Source organism: Leopardus geoffroyi, chromosome B3, assembly GCF_018350155.1.
Source record: "Leopardus geoffroyi isolate Oge1 chromosome B3, O.geoffroyi_Oge1_pat1.0, whole genome shotgun sequence".
NCBI lineage: Eukaryota > Metazoa > Chordata > Mammalia > Carnivora > Felidae > Leopardus > Leopardus geoffroyi.
Window position 1 is genome coordinate 7,451,419 of NC_059337.1, and position 14,747 is coordinate 7,466,165.

At 51.7% G+C, this 14,747-nt stretch overlaps 1 protein-coding gene across 1 annotated transcript in view; it reads left to right on the forward strand.

Moving 5' to 3' along the window:
- The window catches only part of NTRK3 (neurotrophic receptor tyrosine kinase 3), a 397,129-nt gene that overhangs the window by 115,014 nt on the left and 267,368 nt on the right, over positions 1–14,747 (forward strand). The window contains 4 exon segments of the mRNA XM_045448711.1: positions 6,792–6,949; positions 7,617–7,759; positions 8,191–8,332; positions 8,760–9,056. Of these exon segments, the coding sequence (XP_045304667.1) occupies positions 6,792–6,949; positions 7,617–7,759; positions 8,191–8,332; positions 8,760–9,056 (740 nt within the window).

Consider the following 14,747-nt stretch of genomic DNA (forward strand, 5'->3'; position numbering starts at 1 on the left):
TGTCTGGTTCTCCTGGAATGCCTGCCCCTTCCTCTGTAGGAGGCGAGGGACAGTATCTCTCTGGGGGACCTCTGGGGTCTGCAGTTGGCTGAATTATTGAGAAAACGTTCAGTGCTCCTTCTAAAAAATCATTGGATGCGAAATCAATGGTGACCTGTTTCGTGGAGTTTTAGAAACAGTTGTTCCGTGGATATATATTTAAAGAAAATGTCAGATTTATCCCAGAGGATCATGGGATTCTGCATTCATCTTTGCCCGGGATCAATACACCGGTGAGCTAGATGTGACTTATGGAGGAATGAAGACGTTCCCTCCAGTGTGAGTCAGTGTGTGAGAGCCACCATATCCAAGAGTATTTTATTTCTGTCATATTGTTAAATAAGAAAACAATTACATTGGAAAATAAAGAAGCCCCCCTCCAAGGAGCAATCACCCTGGTAGGGGTCTATTTTTGAGGAAGAATTGAATGTTGAGAGTGGAAAATTAATCTTTTGGATGGAGGGGCCTCATGTTGGCTCTTAGCTGTGGCTATGATTAAAATCCAAACAATCTCAGTTCCTGGCAAATGGAAGAGGGGGTAATATTTTCTTGTCCGACTTCCTGATTAGTCCACATGGCGCCATCTGCCACGAGCCTTCTAGACTGCCAGGGTCTGCCCAGTGGAGCCTGTGGACTGGGGTGTGGGGATGGGTTGAGTATTTCCAGGAAGAAAGAATCTTGGCCCTGGAGGAGAGAGGCCGAGGGGAGACGGCTTTCCGTGCCGTGGCAGCCGGAAGATCACAAAGCCAGAAGTGTGCGGCTTTGAGCCACCTTCTGCGGGAAGAGAAAGGGTAAACTAGGGCGTGCAGTGATTTCTCAGCACATTTCATTCTGCCATTGAGCATGTCTGCCTACCCCAACCAGACCCTCTCCCACTAGAAGATCCTTGATAGGAGAAAGCATGCTGTTGGGATTCTTCATTGGAAAGACTGAGTGTCTTTGACTTTTCCAGTAGTAGAGGAGGAGACGAAAATGCTATATATTGAGCACCTGTTATGAACAAAGTCCTGTCTCATCCTTGGAGCAACCCCGCATGGGAGGTATCATTATAACCAGTTTTGCAAATGAGGGGTTGAGGCTCGGCCAAGTTAAACAACTGGTCTAAGATCACAGAGCTCAAGAGTGGTCATGGGAATTGGGATTATGGGAATTAGCATTACCACCATCCAGGTCTGCTGTTTTCAAAGACCAGTGCTCTTTCCTTAAACAACTCAGCAACGCCACTTCCCCCCACCCCTTCCTACCCCCATACTTACCTGTCTCCTTCTGGAAATCACTTTCAAGATGGTGGCTTCCCTAGTGATATCACCAGGGGAAAAAAAAACCAGACAAGTTAGCATCTCAGAGTCCTTGTCATGTGCTTGAGGCTTCCTTTACTCATTTCTTACTTACTCTTGTCAGATGAAGACCATACCCATGAAGGGTATGGTCTTGGCCTGGCCCATTGCCCCTGACAAGTCCAGACTGTGTTTCTCTTATTGGGAGAACTGGAAACATCTCTCAGGACTCCCTTTGGAGTCCTCAGCCCTGTTTCAATGGCACGAGTTTGCAGAAATTTGAGTTGATGGTGCACAGTTGCTCTGAGAAGTTTCTGGCTATATCAAGATGGTGTTTTTTTTCCTTACAGAGAAGACTGGAACTGTCTGTCCAGAAATCAGAGCAAGAATCAAAAGAGATTGTCTTAGAGATAAAGAATGAACTAGAAAGAAAAGAAGCTTGGATTCTGAATCCCATGACACAATTTAGGCAAAGGCAAGAGGCACCAGAGGATATAAACCCACAGCACGGAAACCTTCCAGAAATACCCTAAGGACCATTACTGTATCTTGAACAGGCTTCTCTTAATACCCTGCATGCACAGAGCAGTCATGATTAAAACAGATTGGAGTATCTCATTTTCTTAAAGCAAAATGATATTACCTCTGGTATAATTTGCAGATTTAATTGACTTGGTAAAATATTAACTCAGTGTGGGGATGGGTTTGGGCTGATCCTGGCACTTTCTTTCTCCCAGACTTGGGCATGATCACTTTCCGTAACTCTCAGAGCAGTCCCTGAATGATCGTGTGAATAGTAGAGTTACTGTAATAATAATTTCTGGCCTCTTTCTAGCCTCTTTTGGTTCACAAAGCACATTAACGTGTGTTATCACGAATCCTCATCACTTTGTGAAGAAGGAGGGTCGAGCGCAATTACCCCCGTTTTACAGACGTTGAAGCAGAGTCTTGGAAAAGCAAGTTACTTGCCATATTCGTTTCCTAGGGTTGCCTTAAACCACCACAAATTTGGAGGCTTAAAACAATAGAAAGTGACTCTTTACTCTTCTGGGGGTCAGAAGGCCAAAGCTAAGGCTTCACAGGCCCCCTCTCCCTTCAGGGGCTCTCAGGAGGAATCCTTGCTCATCTTTTCTGTCTTCTCGTGGCTCTGTGGCTCCTGGTGTTCTGTGGTTTGTGTCAGTGTCACTCTAGTCTGTGACTCCCATCTTCATGTGGCTGCGCTCCCTGTCTCTCTGTCTGTGGTCTCTCCTCTTCTAAGGACACCCAAGTCATTGGATATAGCGGCCCGCCCTAAATCGAGAATGATCCTGTCTCATGACCATGCCATGATCCTTAACTTGATCATATCCTCAAAGACTCCATTTCCAAATAAGGTCACATTCGCGGGTCTTGGGGGTTAGGACTTGAACAGATCTTTGCGGGGGGGCAGGGGTTGGGAGAGACACAGTTCAGTGCACTGTCTTTGCCCAAGGTGACAGCCGGCTCAACCCAGATCTTTTGTGTACTTCTGCCATTGTGTTACCTCTAGGAGGCCAGCGATGATCACTTGGCCCTCTGGACGTGCTTCCCTCAATGACAGCAGGTCTGTGTCCCTTCTACATGTTCTCCTGCTGGCCCCAGATTGCCACTGGCAGCGCTGTGGCGGGGAGAAGAAAGCCAGAGTGATGACTGGAGGGAGGGGAATCCGTGTTTTCTAAACACCCTGTCGTGGCCTTGGTTGTGCAGCGGGGTGTCTGTGTGTGCGTGCTTGGATGGGGCTGAGTTAATCGGTGGGAATCCCCTAGGGCCCTGCAATTAGGCCCCAGGCCATCTTGGGGCCAGGGCTGGGTGTTGGTAAGCTTTGCCCTGGAGCAGCTGTTGCTGTATTATTCATGGAGCCATCTGCATTGTTGATGGGGCAGGGAAAGCCTTACTTCAGGATCCTTGAGACCGCCCCTGAAGCCCAGGCTGAGGGCCCCTCATCGAGAGACCTGACGTGCTGGGACAACTGACAGCATCATGTAGATTGAGGGCTGCCTTTCTTTGCTTGTGGCCCATCTCCCCGAGTCAGGGTGCGAAGACTATGGTCCATTCGCTCCAAGGATGCCCAGGGCACCCCTGTTGAGAGACTCGGCATGCTTTCTGGTGTGTGTGTGCGTCTTGCCCTCTAGGAGGAAAGTCCTGAGGGATAGGGGAAACTTGAGGTTTATTTTGCAGTTTCCAGGAGACTCTGGAATGGAGGGTGGGCCAGGTCTCATGGCACATCCTTTCTATTGGACCACGTTCTAGAGGAAAGGGATGGAAGGAAACAAAAAGCCAGTGTGCTTATCCGTGGCAATGTCAGCCCACTTAATTCTCCCACCAGCCTCAGGACACTTTGGTGCTGTCGGCCCTTTGGCGGGGGGGGGGGGGGCACTGAGAAGTTGGGGTACTCAGCAGAGAGGGCTGGGGTGAGGCAGGACTGAATGAAGCACGTGGGGCTTGAAGCAACCCAGCCCAGCCCCTTGCTTGCTAATCTTTTCCACCCAGGTGGATAATTTGTATTTTTACAACTACTTCATAATGAATGACCACATCTTGTCAAGTGAGCATCTGGGGAAAACCAGGCTGACCTGGTTCAGTTTGCATATATGCAAGCATCTAGACCCTGGCTACCATTCCAGGCCCGTCCACACCTCCCCTGCGACACGAATACAAACGCTGCTCCGTGTCCTTAGGCCTTCTTGCCCTCCACATGCTGGGCAGCCATTCTGACCTTCTGCTTTTCCAGAGGCCACGTGCCGTGTGATAACATCATTGCCCTGATGACCAACGGAGTTTGTGCTAATGGCAGTGTCTTGTTTTAAAATTTTGTTTGCATTCCAAAACGGGAAATAGTGAAAGATATAATCTACACATGCAAAAGCTCTTTGAGGCTCTCAGTAATTCTTTTTAGAAGTTTATTCATTTATTTTTGAGAGCGAGAGAGTGAGCATGGGAGTGGCAGAGAGAGAGGGAGAGAGAGAGAATCCCAAGGAGGCACCTTGCTGCCAGCCCAGAGCCCGATGCCGGGCTCTGACTCGCAAACAGTGAGATCATGACCTGAGCCAAAACCAAGGGTCGGATGCTCAATCAACTGAGCCCCCTCGGTAATTTTTAAGAGTAAAAAGGAGTTCTGAGACCAAAAAGATTGAGAACGTTGGCATCGAGCCTGGTGGCCTCCACCCGTCCACACGTGAATGAGGAGGAGAAGTCCCGTCTGGGTGCACAGAGCCTCACGCCAGGTGCTGGGTCTCATCAAGGTGTGCAGACTGGATTTAATCTCCCATTCTTCCCTTTATCCTTTTGCTTGGGTGCTTTGAGAAGTGCACGGACTCCCTGACTACATGGTGACCCCGTGTTTGGAAAACACCCCAGCCAGTGTGCCACCCCAGCTCTCCTCTTCCCCAGTTTATCCTGCACAGACCGGCTTTGTTCCCATCACTTCCAGCTCCAAGGGTCTCACTGGTTCCCACTGCCCCCTGGATGAATTCCAGACTTCTCCGTGTTCAGTGTGGCAGCGAGAGTCCTGCACCATCTGGCCTCCACTCCCCCTTGCAGCTTTATTTCCCAGTGCCGCTCGACATGAACTCTGTGCCCTGGCACGACCTTTCTTTCCTGTGTTCCCCTCTCAGCCTCCAGCATCGCCTTGAACTCTTCCCCAGGTCTCTGCCCAGGAGCCACGAAGTCAGGGGTGGTGCTGGCTCCTCTGTGTCTCCCGTCACACCCAGAAGCACCTTGTAGTTGATAGGTGGGGTGGAGAGTGCACGGGGCTTGGAGTCAGCGGGCTGAGGTATGGAGCCTTGCTTTGTCGCACACCAGCCGAGGGACTTCGAGCCTGTGACTCACCCCTCCAAACGTAAGAGGAGCTCCCTCGTCTGTAGGGGGACAGTGCCGGCCGTCTCCTAGGGTGGCTGTGGGAAGCAGATACTCAGTGAAGGTTAGGTCCCTTCTTCTTTTCTGAAAGAGAGCAGCGTACTTTCAGACCAAAGGGAAATCATGCAAAGGTGTTGCCATGTTCTACCTGTGGTGTCCCACTGGCTGGGAAACACGGACTCCTCCCCCGGGGCCTCACTTCTTCCTGAAAGCTGATCCGTTTGGATGCATGCTTAATTACTTCGGGATTCTGCCACTTGTCCAAAATATCCTGGTTACTCAAGAGCCCTTCTGTCTGGGCACCAGCGGATTTATCTTCTTACTGGTCCAGAAAGAGAATCACATCCCTCTTACCGACCCAGGCTTTCAGATTTATCAGATGCCCTTTACTTGAAGAGTCTTATATCAGTGAAAGCCATTCATTGTCCCCCTAATGAGATAACTCCATTTAAAGGGGCGGGGACTTGCTCTAAGTCACATGGAAAGTCAGTGGAGAAGGAAGGCCTTGAACTTGACTCTTTCCCCGTCAGACGCTCTTCTTTACTAAGCTGAGTGCCGCTGGAGAACAGAGACTGTCTTCTTCACCTCTGTATTAACAGCACTCAGCCCACAGCCAAGCATGGAACAGGTGCTTAGTAAGGATTTTGTTGAATTTGTGAAAGAATAAAGCTGGTCCCAGGATGGGCTGTGAGCATATCTGAGAAATAGCTAACTACTTACTCCCCAGGGAGAGTAACCCTTTCCTTCCTCCTTCCTTCCTTCCCTCCCTCCCTCCCCTTCCCTTCTTTTGTTCATTCAATGGGTATTTATTTGCCAAGCTCAGTTATAGGTACTGGTGATACAGCAATGAACCAAATAGGCAATGTGTCTGACTTCCATGGAGGTTAATTTTTGTTTGGTGAGACAGGTGATAAACAAGCAAATAATTTTTCAAAGTGATGCTGGGCAGTGACAAATCCTCAAAAGAAGAGAATAGTTGGGGGTGGGGAGGACTGGACAGTGTGAGGGCAGGGGTCAGCAGTAGCTTACCTGTAGAAGTGATCAGAGGAGGCCATATGATTCTTTAGTGAAGTGAGAGAGCCAATCTAGCAGATACGTTATGGGTTAGAACTCTGCAGGTAGAAGGGACAACATGTGCAAAGGCCCCGAGGCAAGAGCAGGCTGGTCATGCTAGTGACCTTGTCAGACAGCAAGGTCAGTGTGACTGAAGAAGAGGAAAGGCGCGTGAGGTAGGAGATGGGATCAGAGAGGTGACGGAGAGCAGTGCGTACCCCGTGGACCTTTGACTTTGACTTTCAATGAGATGGGAAGCTGCTGGAGGCGTTTTGAGAACAGGAGCATCCCAAGCTGACATATTTAAAAGGGTCTCATTACCAAGGTAGGTTAAGTGAGTGGATTTCTGTTTTTCGGACGAGTTTATTAGTTTAAAAACTAGATAAATTCATGGACTTGTAAGTATTTTTTAATTTTTCTCGAGAGCTGGCTAAACCCCTCCTCTGCTTCGTCCCTGAAGAGCAGGTGGGGGCCTCCCTCGCAGCCCCGGGGAGGGAGCTGGGCCATCTTCGGTTCAGGAGGTCCCTTCCCCTGTCGTCTTGCCCACAGGAGATTGGAGCAGAACTTCTTCAACTGCAGCTGTGACATCCGCTGGATGCAGCTGTGGCAGGAGCAGGGGGAGGCCAAGCTCAGCAGCCAGCACCTCTACTGCATCAACGCGGACGGCTCCCAGCTGCCCCTCTTCCGCATGAACATCAGCCAGTGTGGTGAGTGAGCCGCCTGGCACCGCGCTCCGGGGAGGCATCCCTCACATCCCAGACACGGCCCTGCGCAATAGCCTGGAGAGCCAGGGCCTTTCCCCCACCGGCCTTGAACTCTGCACAGGGTCCAGGTCTAGCTTACCGTTTACCTCCTTGGTCATTCCTGTTCCTTCGTGAGCCAGGCGTGAGAAGGCTGGTTTCAGGAATGAAGACAGGGGTTAAGGGTGTCCCTTGTCAATGGACCACAGTTGACTAGCTTGTCAACCAGACCCGGAGGAGTATGTCTCAAAGCATGGTTTCTAGACCTTTCTGTATCAGGAGAATCTCAGGTACTTCAGAAAAGCAGGTTCCCGGGCTCCACAGACTTACAAGATCCCAGAATGTCTCAGGATGGGTCTCGGGAATCTGAATTCCTAGCAAACTCCTTGTGGGAGTCTGAAGCAGACTAAAGCTTGACAAGCAGTGCCCAAAGTGGAAGATGCCGTTTGACGTCATTGCTGGAGCTGCCCCACCCCCACCCACGAGGTCTGACATCTGCCCAGGGGGTGCAGGGACTCGTGGCCTCCCCGGAGCTCCAGCAGCTGGTGCCAAAAGTGCCAGCATCCAGACCAGGGACGAAGTTTTGGTGTTAAGAGTTCACTTACCTTTCCCCTCATCCTGTCCTCCCTCCCAGACCTTCCTGAGATCAGCGTGAGCCACGTCAACCTGACCGTACGAGAGGGTGACAATGCCGTCATCACTTGTAATGGCTCTGGATCACCGCTGCCTGACGTAGACTGGATAGTCACTGGCCTGCAGTCCATCAACACCCACCAGGTAGGCGTCCGAGGCTCCGGCCCCATCGGGAGGCTGGGGAGGGAGCCCTCGCCCTAGTCTAAATGAGCTAGATCATGAATAGAAGCAGGGCGTGGGAGGATAAGGAAGGGGAAGGAGAGTTCGTGCAGACTTCATTTTCACCCAGCTGCAGTCTTTTCTTGCCAGCTTGATCTTAAACATGCCAGTAAGTTTCTGTGTACCTTAGTTTTCTCATCCGTAAAATGGGTATAGGCTACCATTCACCTTCTAGGGTGAACGGGAGGGTTTCCTGAGCTCTTGGCTATAGGGAGCCTGGCCCTTGGTGCGCACAGCAGCAGGAAACGCCTCCTTCACTTGCTGCACTGCTTTCTTTTTGATCCCTGAAGGTGTTTGGGAGTTGGGTGGGGAGTCACTTTGTAGAAACCGATTCCTTCTTTTTGTTGGGGTTTCAGACCAATCTGAACTGGACCAATGTGCACGCCATCAACCTGACCCTGGTGAACGTGACAAGTGAGGACAACGGCTTCACCCTGACATGCATCGCGGAGAACGTGGTGGGCATGAGCAATGCCAGCGTCGCCCTCACCGTGCACTGTGAGTGGCTGCCGTTAAGGGGGTGGCTGTGCACCAAGGTGATGGCAGCGTGGGAGGCGGGCCAGGTGTTCGAGGAGTTAGTCCTGGGCTGGTCACTCCAGAAAGGCTGTCCCTGTCCCCCAGGAGGTGGCATGCTTCCACCTCATCTGTGTTTCAGAATACCCCACGGTTGACCCAAGTCTGCATTCTGTTACCCCCTAGAAGGTCATGGGAAGGAGCCCTCCAGGTGCGCTGGACCCGGGAGGCTCGGGTAAAGACGGCCATCCCTTCCCCCTCCTTGGGGATGGTGGTGGGGAAACCGCTTGTCCCCCCAGTCTTTTCAGAGCTGGCCGGGGAAGAACTGGGATTCCCATCCCAGTTTCTGGAAGGCTGCCCTGGGACGCGGGAGACTCTGAGTCCCGGGAGTCAGCTGGCGTATCCCCCGCAGACCCTCCGCGCGTGGTGAGCCTGGAGGAGCCCGAGCTGCGCCTGGAGCACTGCATCGAGTTCGTGGTGCGTGGCAACCCACCGCCCACGCTGCACTGGCTGCACAACGGGCAGCCGCTGCGTGAGTCCAAGATCACCCACGTGGAGTACTACCAGGAGGGCGAGGTGTCCGAGGGCTGCCTGCTCTTCAACAAGCCCACCCACTACAACAACGGCAACTACACCCTTATCGCCAAAAACCCGCTGGGCACGGCCAACCAGACCATCAACGGCCACTTCCTCAAGGAGCCCTTCCCAGGTGAGGGCGGCGTGGCCTTCCGGTGCTCGGATCCCTTCCGGGAGCATGCGGGGCGGGGCAGTGGTAGAGAGAAGGCACGGCATCGGCCTCCGTACCGCCACCTCGGGTCACAGACTCACCCGGGGGCGTGTTCAGCCCCCACCAGCATTTTGAGTAAATCAGGTAAAGCTGCTGTTTTTCATCAGGCGTCGCAGTGAAAAGCCAGACCCTCTCGGGAGTGTGCAGCTGTGTGCATATGGACGTGCCCCTTTATGGTAGAGAGAGGGACTGAGAGACAAGAAAGACAGAGAATCTCGACCCAGCCCTTTATGGGTTGTGAAATTCTGGGCGAGATGGTTTGCTTTTCTGAGCCTCAGTTCCTTCATCTGTGCAATGGGCATGACGATACCACTCCTGTAAGAATCGCAGGCCTCTTAAATGACTTAAGGTGTGCAAAGCGCGTGCCACAGGCTTTGGCACCTAATGATGGTTCGACGACCTTCTATTGCAGTGGTTTCAGGGTCTGTCCAGTTCAACCCCACATTTAACAGATGGGTGCACTGAGCCTCCTTCTACTTCCTGGTTAGTAGCAAGGCTTGGCGAGAGTGTAGGCTTCCAGCTCTGAGCTTTCTCTCCCGTTCTGTGGTGACCTAGTGGGGTGGGGGTGTGGGGGGGGGTGTGGTACCTGAGGTCATCAGCCAGCGGTGGTGCTAATGCTGAGTGGACCTTTGAGTACTGAAGGAACTTTATGGTTTGACTGTTTGGGAGGTGACTCTGTCTTTCTCTGCCTGGGCTACAGTATTTCGAATACCTTCCTAAGTCGGAGGAGCAGAAAACACCCAAAGAGTTTAGTGCACGTGTGGGTAGCCTCTCTCGGTGGGTTCAGCAGTTGATGGCTTTCCGTCAGTGAAACCCGGGATCTTTGATGACCTTGGTGATTTCTGCTGGGAACAGGCTGGATGACCTTCAGTCTCCAGATCTCAGGGGTTCTGCTGAGGTTAAGGGGAGTGTGAAGACTGGTCTCAGGTGCGCGTGCACACCCCCCCTCCTCCGGCCCCCCCTCACACACGGGGCAGCCAGAGCCAGCACTGTGCCACATCTGCTTATGTGCAGGTGACTTCAGAGCCCGCACATGACAGAGGCCGCAGCTCCAGGAGATCCTGTGTATCTCAGTGCAAGGAGAACCCAACTGGAGGCTCCAACAGTGAAACTCCAGAGAATGAGGCTGCGTGGGAGGCCACATTCTTGCCACTGAGGCCCGGGGGGAGGAGGGTGGTGCACGGTCGCTCAGGAGAGGGTCTAGAATGCTCTGGTGTTTAAGACCCTGGCATTCCTGTTTGGTCCGGCATTTCCAGCACCGCCCCCAGCATGCCCAGCCGAAAGCTTCGGGACTTTTCCCACCGTGGGCCACGCCATCCCTGCTTTGGGAGCTGGAAGAGTCCCGGGGGCACTGTGGAAGCAGCAGCTTTTAGCTGCAGAGACACTTTGCTCTTAGGGGCATATAGTCAGGCCAGGCCTTGCTGGTGTGAGGGGCTAGAGAGGCCCTTTTGCCCTGCCTCTGTCTGCCTAGTGATGAGAGAATGAATTCTAGTTTTTAAAGAGGGGACTATACGCTCCCTGATGGGCAAGGAGTGAAGTCCCCTGAGGCAGCATGTTTCCAAAGGGAAGCTCCTGGGGCCTGGAGAGAGCAGGGAGCCCTCGAATACTCAGGAGGGAGGGTGAGTCACTCTGGGCTCCTCCCCACAGAGGCTGCCCTAGAGCCGTTCTCTGTATCCTCCCAGCCTTACAGACACCCTTTTCTGTCCCCAAGAGACAACAGCATCCCCATCTCATGGTCTCTGGAGACCCTTGCCACCTTATCAACTCTCCTTAGGCCAGTGGTTCTTAAAGAGGGGTCCCCGGACCAGCAGCATCACCATCACCTGGTGTTAGAACCAGATCCTTGAGCCCCACTCGGACCTGCTGAATCAGAAGCCCTGGGGTGGGGTCCAGAACTCCATACTTTAACAGGCCCCCGGGCGACTTGGTGCTCCCTCGTTTGTAATCCGCTGCCTCGGGGTGTTCGGTGGGCTGTGGCCACAGGAGGTGGGCGTGGGGGGAGAGTCACAGGGAGGCCCGAGGGGAAACCGCCCACCCGCAGGTACTTCCTCAGAGCCACGTGCACCCTGCCGGGGCCACCCTGTGCGGAAGTCTGCTTGCTTTACGAATCTGAAGGAATCAACGCATGATGAAAAGGCAGTGACAGGGAAAAGATGGGCCAACGTCAAAACGTCTAAAACGTTCAGGAGAGTCAATTACCTGGAGGAGCCGGCAGTCCGCCTCGTACCCGCCGAGCCCTGGCTGGAAGGCTGTCTGTGGATTCCTGCTCTTCTCTTTTGCCACGAGGGTGTTGGGACGTCCCATTTATGTTTATCACAGGTGGTCCTCTCTCGCTCTTGGGCAAGCAGAGCATGGAGATTAAGAGCGAGGGTTCTGAAATCAGACCGAGGCGCAAATCCCTTCTGCGAGCCTGCCATACAGGCGGCCTGTGCTCCGAGAATGGGGTTGGCGCTTGGTACGTGATTGGCGTGTCACGAAGGACGATCACTACCCTGCCTCTGCTTCTTCATCTGTAGGATGGGCACAAGAACAACAGCTCCCTGCCTAAGTTGCCCTGAGGAGGAAACGCAGTGACGAGTGCCAAGGGGGCTCAACAGCTGTTAGCTCTTAAACCGGGATTCTTGGGAGGTGGAGGGATGCGATGAATTTAGGAATCTAAATCGCTCATCAGCTCTGTGATCTCAGGCAAATTACTCCGCCCCCTGCCTCTATCTCGAAGGCGGTGGTGAAGATTAGCTCGCCCATGGTGGATTCATCCACCTCCAGTACTGACAGCCGTGCTTGGCACAGAGTAAGCCCAGAGTACTGTTTGTTTTAATTTTTTTTTGAAAACCCACAAGGGCACCTGACAAGGGGATCTGTGTTGGGGGCAAAACAAGATCTAAAGGTGAGGGTCTCCTTTCCTGACTCCTCATGGTCCTGAGACCCACGGGAGAGATTTGATTGGAATGAATGTGTTTAATGGGACATTCTGGAAATGCGGAGGCTTCCATCAGTAAGGATTTTCTCAGTAGGACATTAAAACAAAAATGTTTTGGAAAAGTTCTGTGTGTGCGTGTTTCCAAACTGTCCATGCTGAACAGAGAGAAGCACTAGAATATTCAGCATGGCATCCAGCCTTTGGTGAAGGAGGTCCCTGGAAGGACTGGTTAGACAGGATGGTTCAGGAAGCATGGAGCTCAGTCCTCTTTGAGGTTCTAGGACCTTAGAGGGGAGGGGGTACCAGAGGGGATCAGGGCATAGGAGTGGGAAGCCAGGAAAAATCAGGGATTCACGTGTCCAGAGCGGAGGGCCAGGAGAGGCTGGGGGTGACCGCAGGGTGGGCTGTAGTCTGGGAGAGAATGTGAAGTTGGAGATCCTTAGATGTGATAGAAGGAGGAATGTTGTTAAGGGGTGTGTGTGTGCGTGTGTGTGTGCGCATGTGTTTTCCTGCACACGTGCAACAAACATCTGAGACCCCTTGACAGAATATTTAGGAATAAGTGAGCTGCCATAGCTCTTAAATTCTCATTTTTTACTTGGCCGGGAAGTCCAGTTCCTTCACTGAGATTTTTACAACAGCAGAAGCAGAATTCCCTCGGGACGCTGGGTACAAACGAAGGAAGAAATCATTGCCCTCGAGCTCTCAGCCTCTGTCCAGGCTGGTTTCCTTGCCCTGAGGAACTTGTGGAGACCAGCACATGGTCACAGGCTGCTGGTGCCCGGTCCAGGGGCGGGGGGCAGGGGAGCGGGAAGGAGCTGTTCCTCCCCGTGTTTGAGTCCCCGGCCGCTGAGTGCAGGGGTGCTGGGACGGGGCTCCTGTGCGGGATGCGCGGTGAGAGCGGATGCTGTGGCGTGGCCTCCCCGCTCCCTTCTTCCAGCTGAAGCTGGGGCATCTGTTCTCGCCAACAAGTCTCCGTCCGACTCTTTGTCTGGACGCAGGCTGCTGCCTCCCTTCTCCCTTCTCTGGGCCTTGTCGGCTTTCCCTGCAAGGCTCTTCTTGACGCGATTTGGGACTGGAGGGGGTGCAGTCTGGGACTGGGAGAGTGTTGCACACATGGCCATGCCTGCTGCGGTCACGCTCAGACGGTCACGTCCCCGGCTGCTGGTGGGGTCAGAGGTGAGGACCACTCCTGATACAGCTGTCCTCTTCCAGTGCAAAATTCCAGGTTAGAGGAGACCCACGAAGTCTCCCTGTTCCGAGGCTCACGTGCTTCCTGGACGGGAGAATGTTCCTAGGCTCCAGCAAGGGAGCTAAGCACGGAGGCTGATTAGGAGATTGCGGGGTTCACAGATGTGGCCAAAACATTTGGCTGACCTGAGACTATTCTCTAATAAATGGGAGCCTTGTGAGAAATAAGCAGATCGGTGTTAATTATGAATTGATCAGGCACCTCTCTTCCCTCAGGCTCTGACACCAAGGGTAGAACCCCTTCTCCTCCATCCTTCCCACAAATCAGGCATTTGGTTACGTGCAATTCAGAAAAGGTGGTAGCATGATGGGCAGGCTCAGGAATTTGGAGAAAGCTCCCTTGGTCTTCCTCAAATGGTGCAAAATGGATAACAGACAGGCCACTTATTTTCATATGTATATATAATATATATATTAATCATATGTATATGCAATATATAATATATATCATACATGTATGTATGTTAATTTAATTTAAGTTAAATTAATTTAAGTCTAGTTACTTAACGTACAGTGCAATATTGGTTTCCAGAGTAGAAATCAGTGACTTATCACTTAAATACAACACCCAGTGCTCATCACAAGTGCCTCCCTTAATCCCCATCACCCGCCCAGCCCACCCCCCACCCACCTCCCTCCATCGGCCCTCAGCTTGTTCTTTGTCAGTAACAGTCTCTTGTGGTTTGCTTTGCTCTATTCTCTTCCCCCCCTTCCCATGTGCTCATCTGTTTTGTTTCTTAAATCCCACATATGAGTGAAATCATATGGCATTTGTCTTCCTTTGATTGACTTATTTCACTTAGCATAATACATTCCTAGTTCCATCCATGTCACTGCAAATGGTAAGATTTCATTCTTTTTGATGCCTGAGTGATAGCCATACCACATCATCTTTATCCGTTCATCAGTCGATGGACATTCGGGCTCTTTCTATGGTTTTGCTATTGGTGATAATGCAAGCCATCTGTTAATGGTACATTCACTATAAATAGGACTTTCTCTAGACTCCTTCACAGAAAGCATCACTTTCTCCACAGGTAGAGAAGAAGATTTGCTGGTGTATGCTTAATGAGCCATAATTATAATGACGGTGAGGACTTAGCCACTGAATGAATGAATGAATAAGTGAATGAGTTGTTCTTATTTTTCAGGGTGTGGTAGGCTTGTGGCAGGAGTAGATGTAATATAATGCGGTGGTTCTCAGAGGGACCAGCAGCATCAGAATCATCTGAAAAGTTGGTAGAAATGCAAATTGGCAAGACCTTCCCCAAACTTCCTGAGTCAGAATCTCTGGGGTGAGGACCAATAATCTAGGTCTATTAAAAAATATATATATTTTTTGGAAAAAAAAATTTCTAAGACTTTTAACTCTTAGTTTTGAAACAGTTTAAGATTTACCCCCAAAAGTAACAAAACAGTACAAAGAACCTCCTTGTACCCAT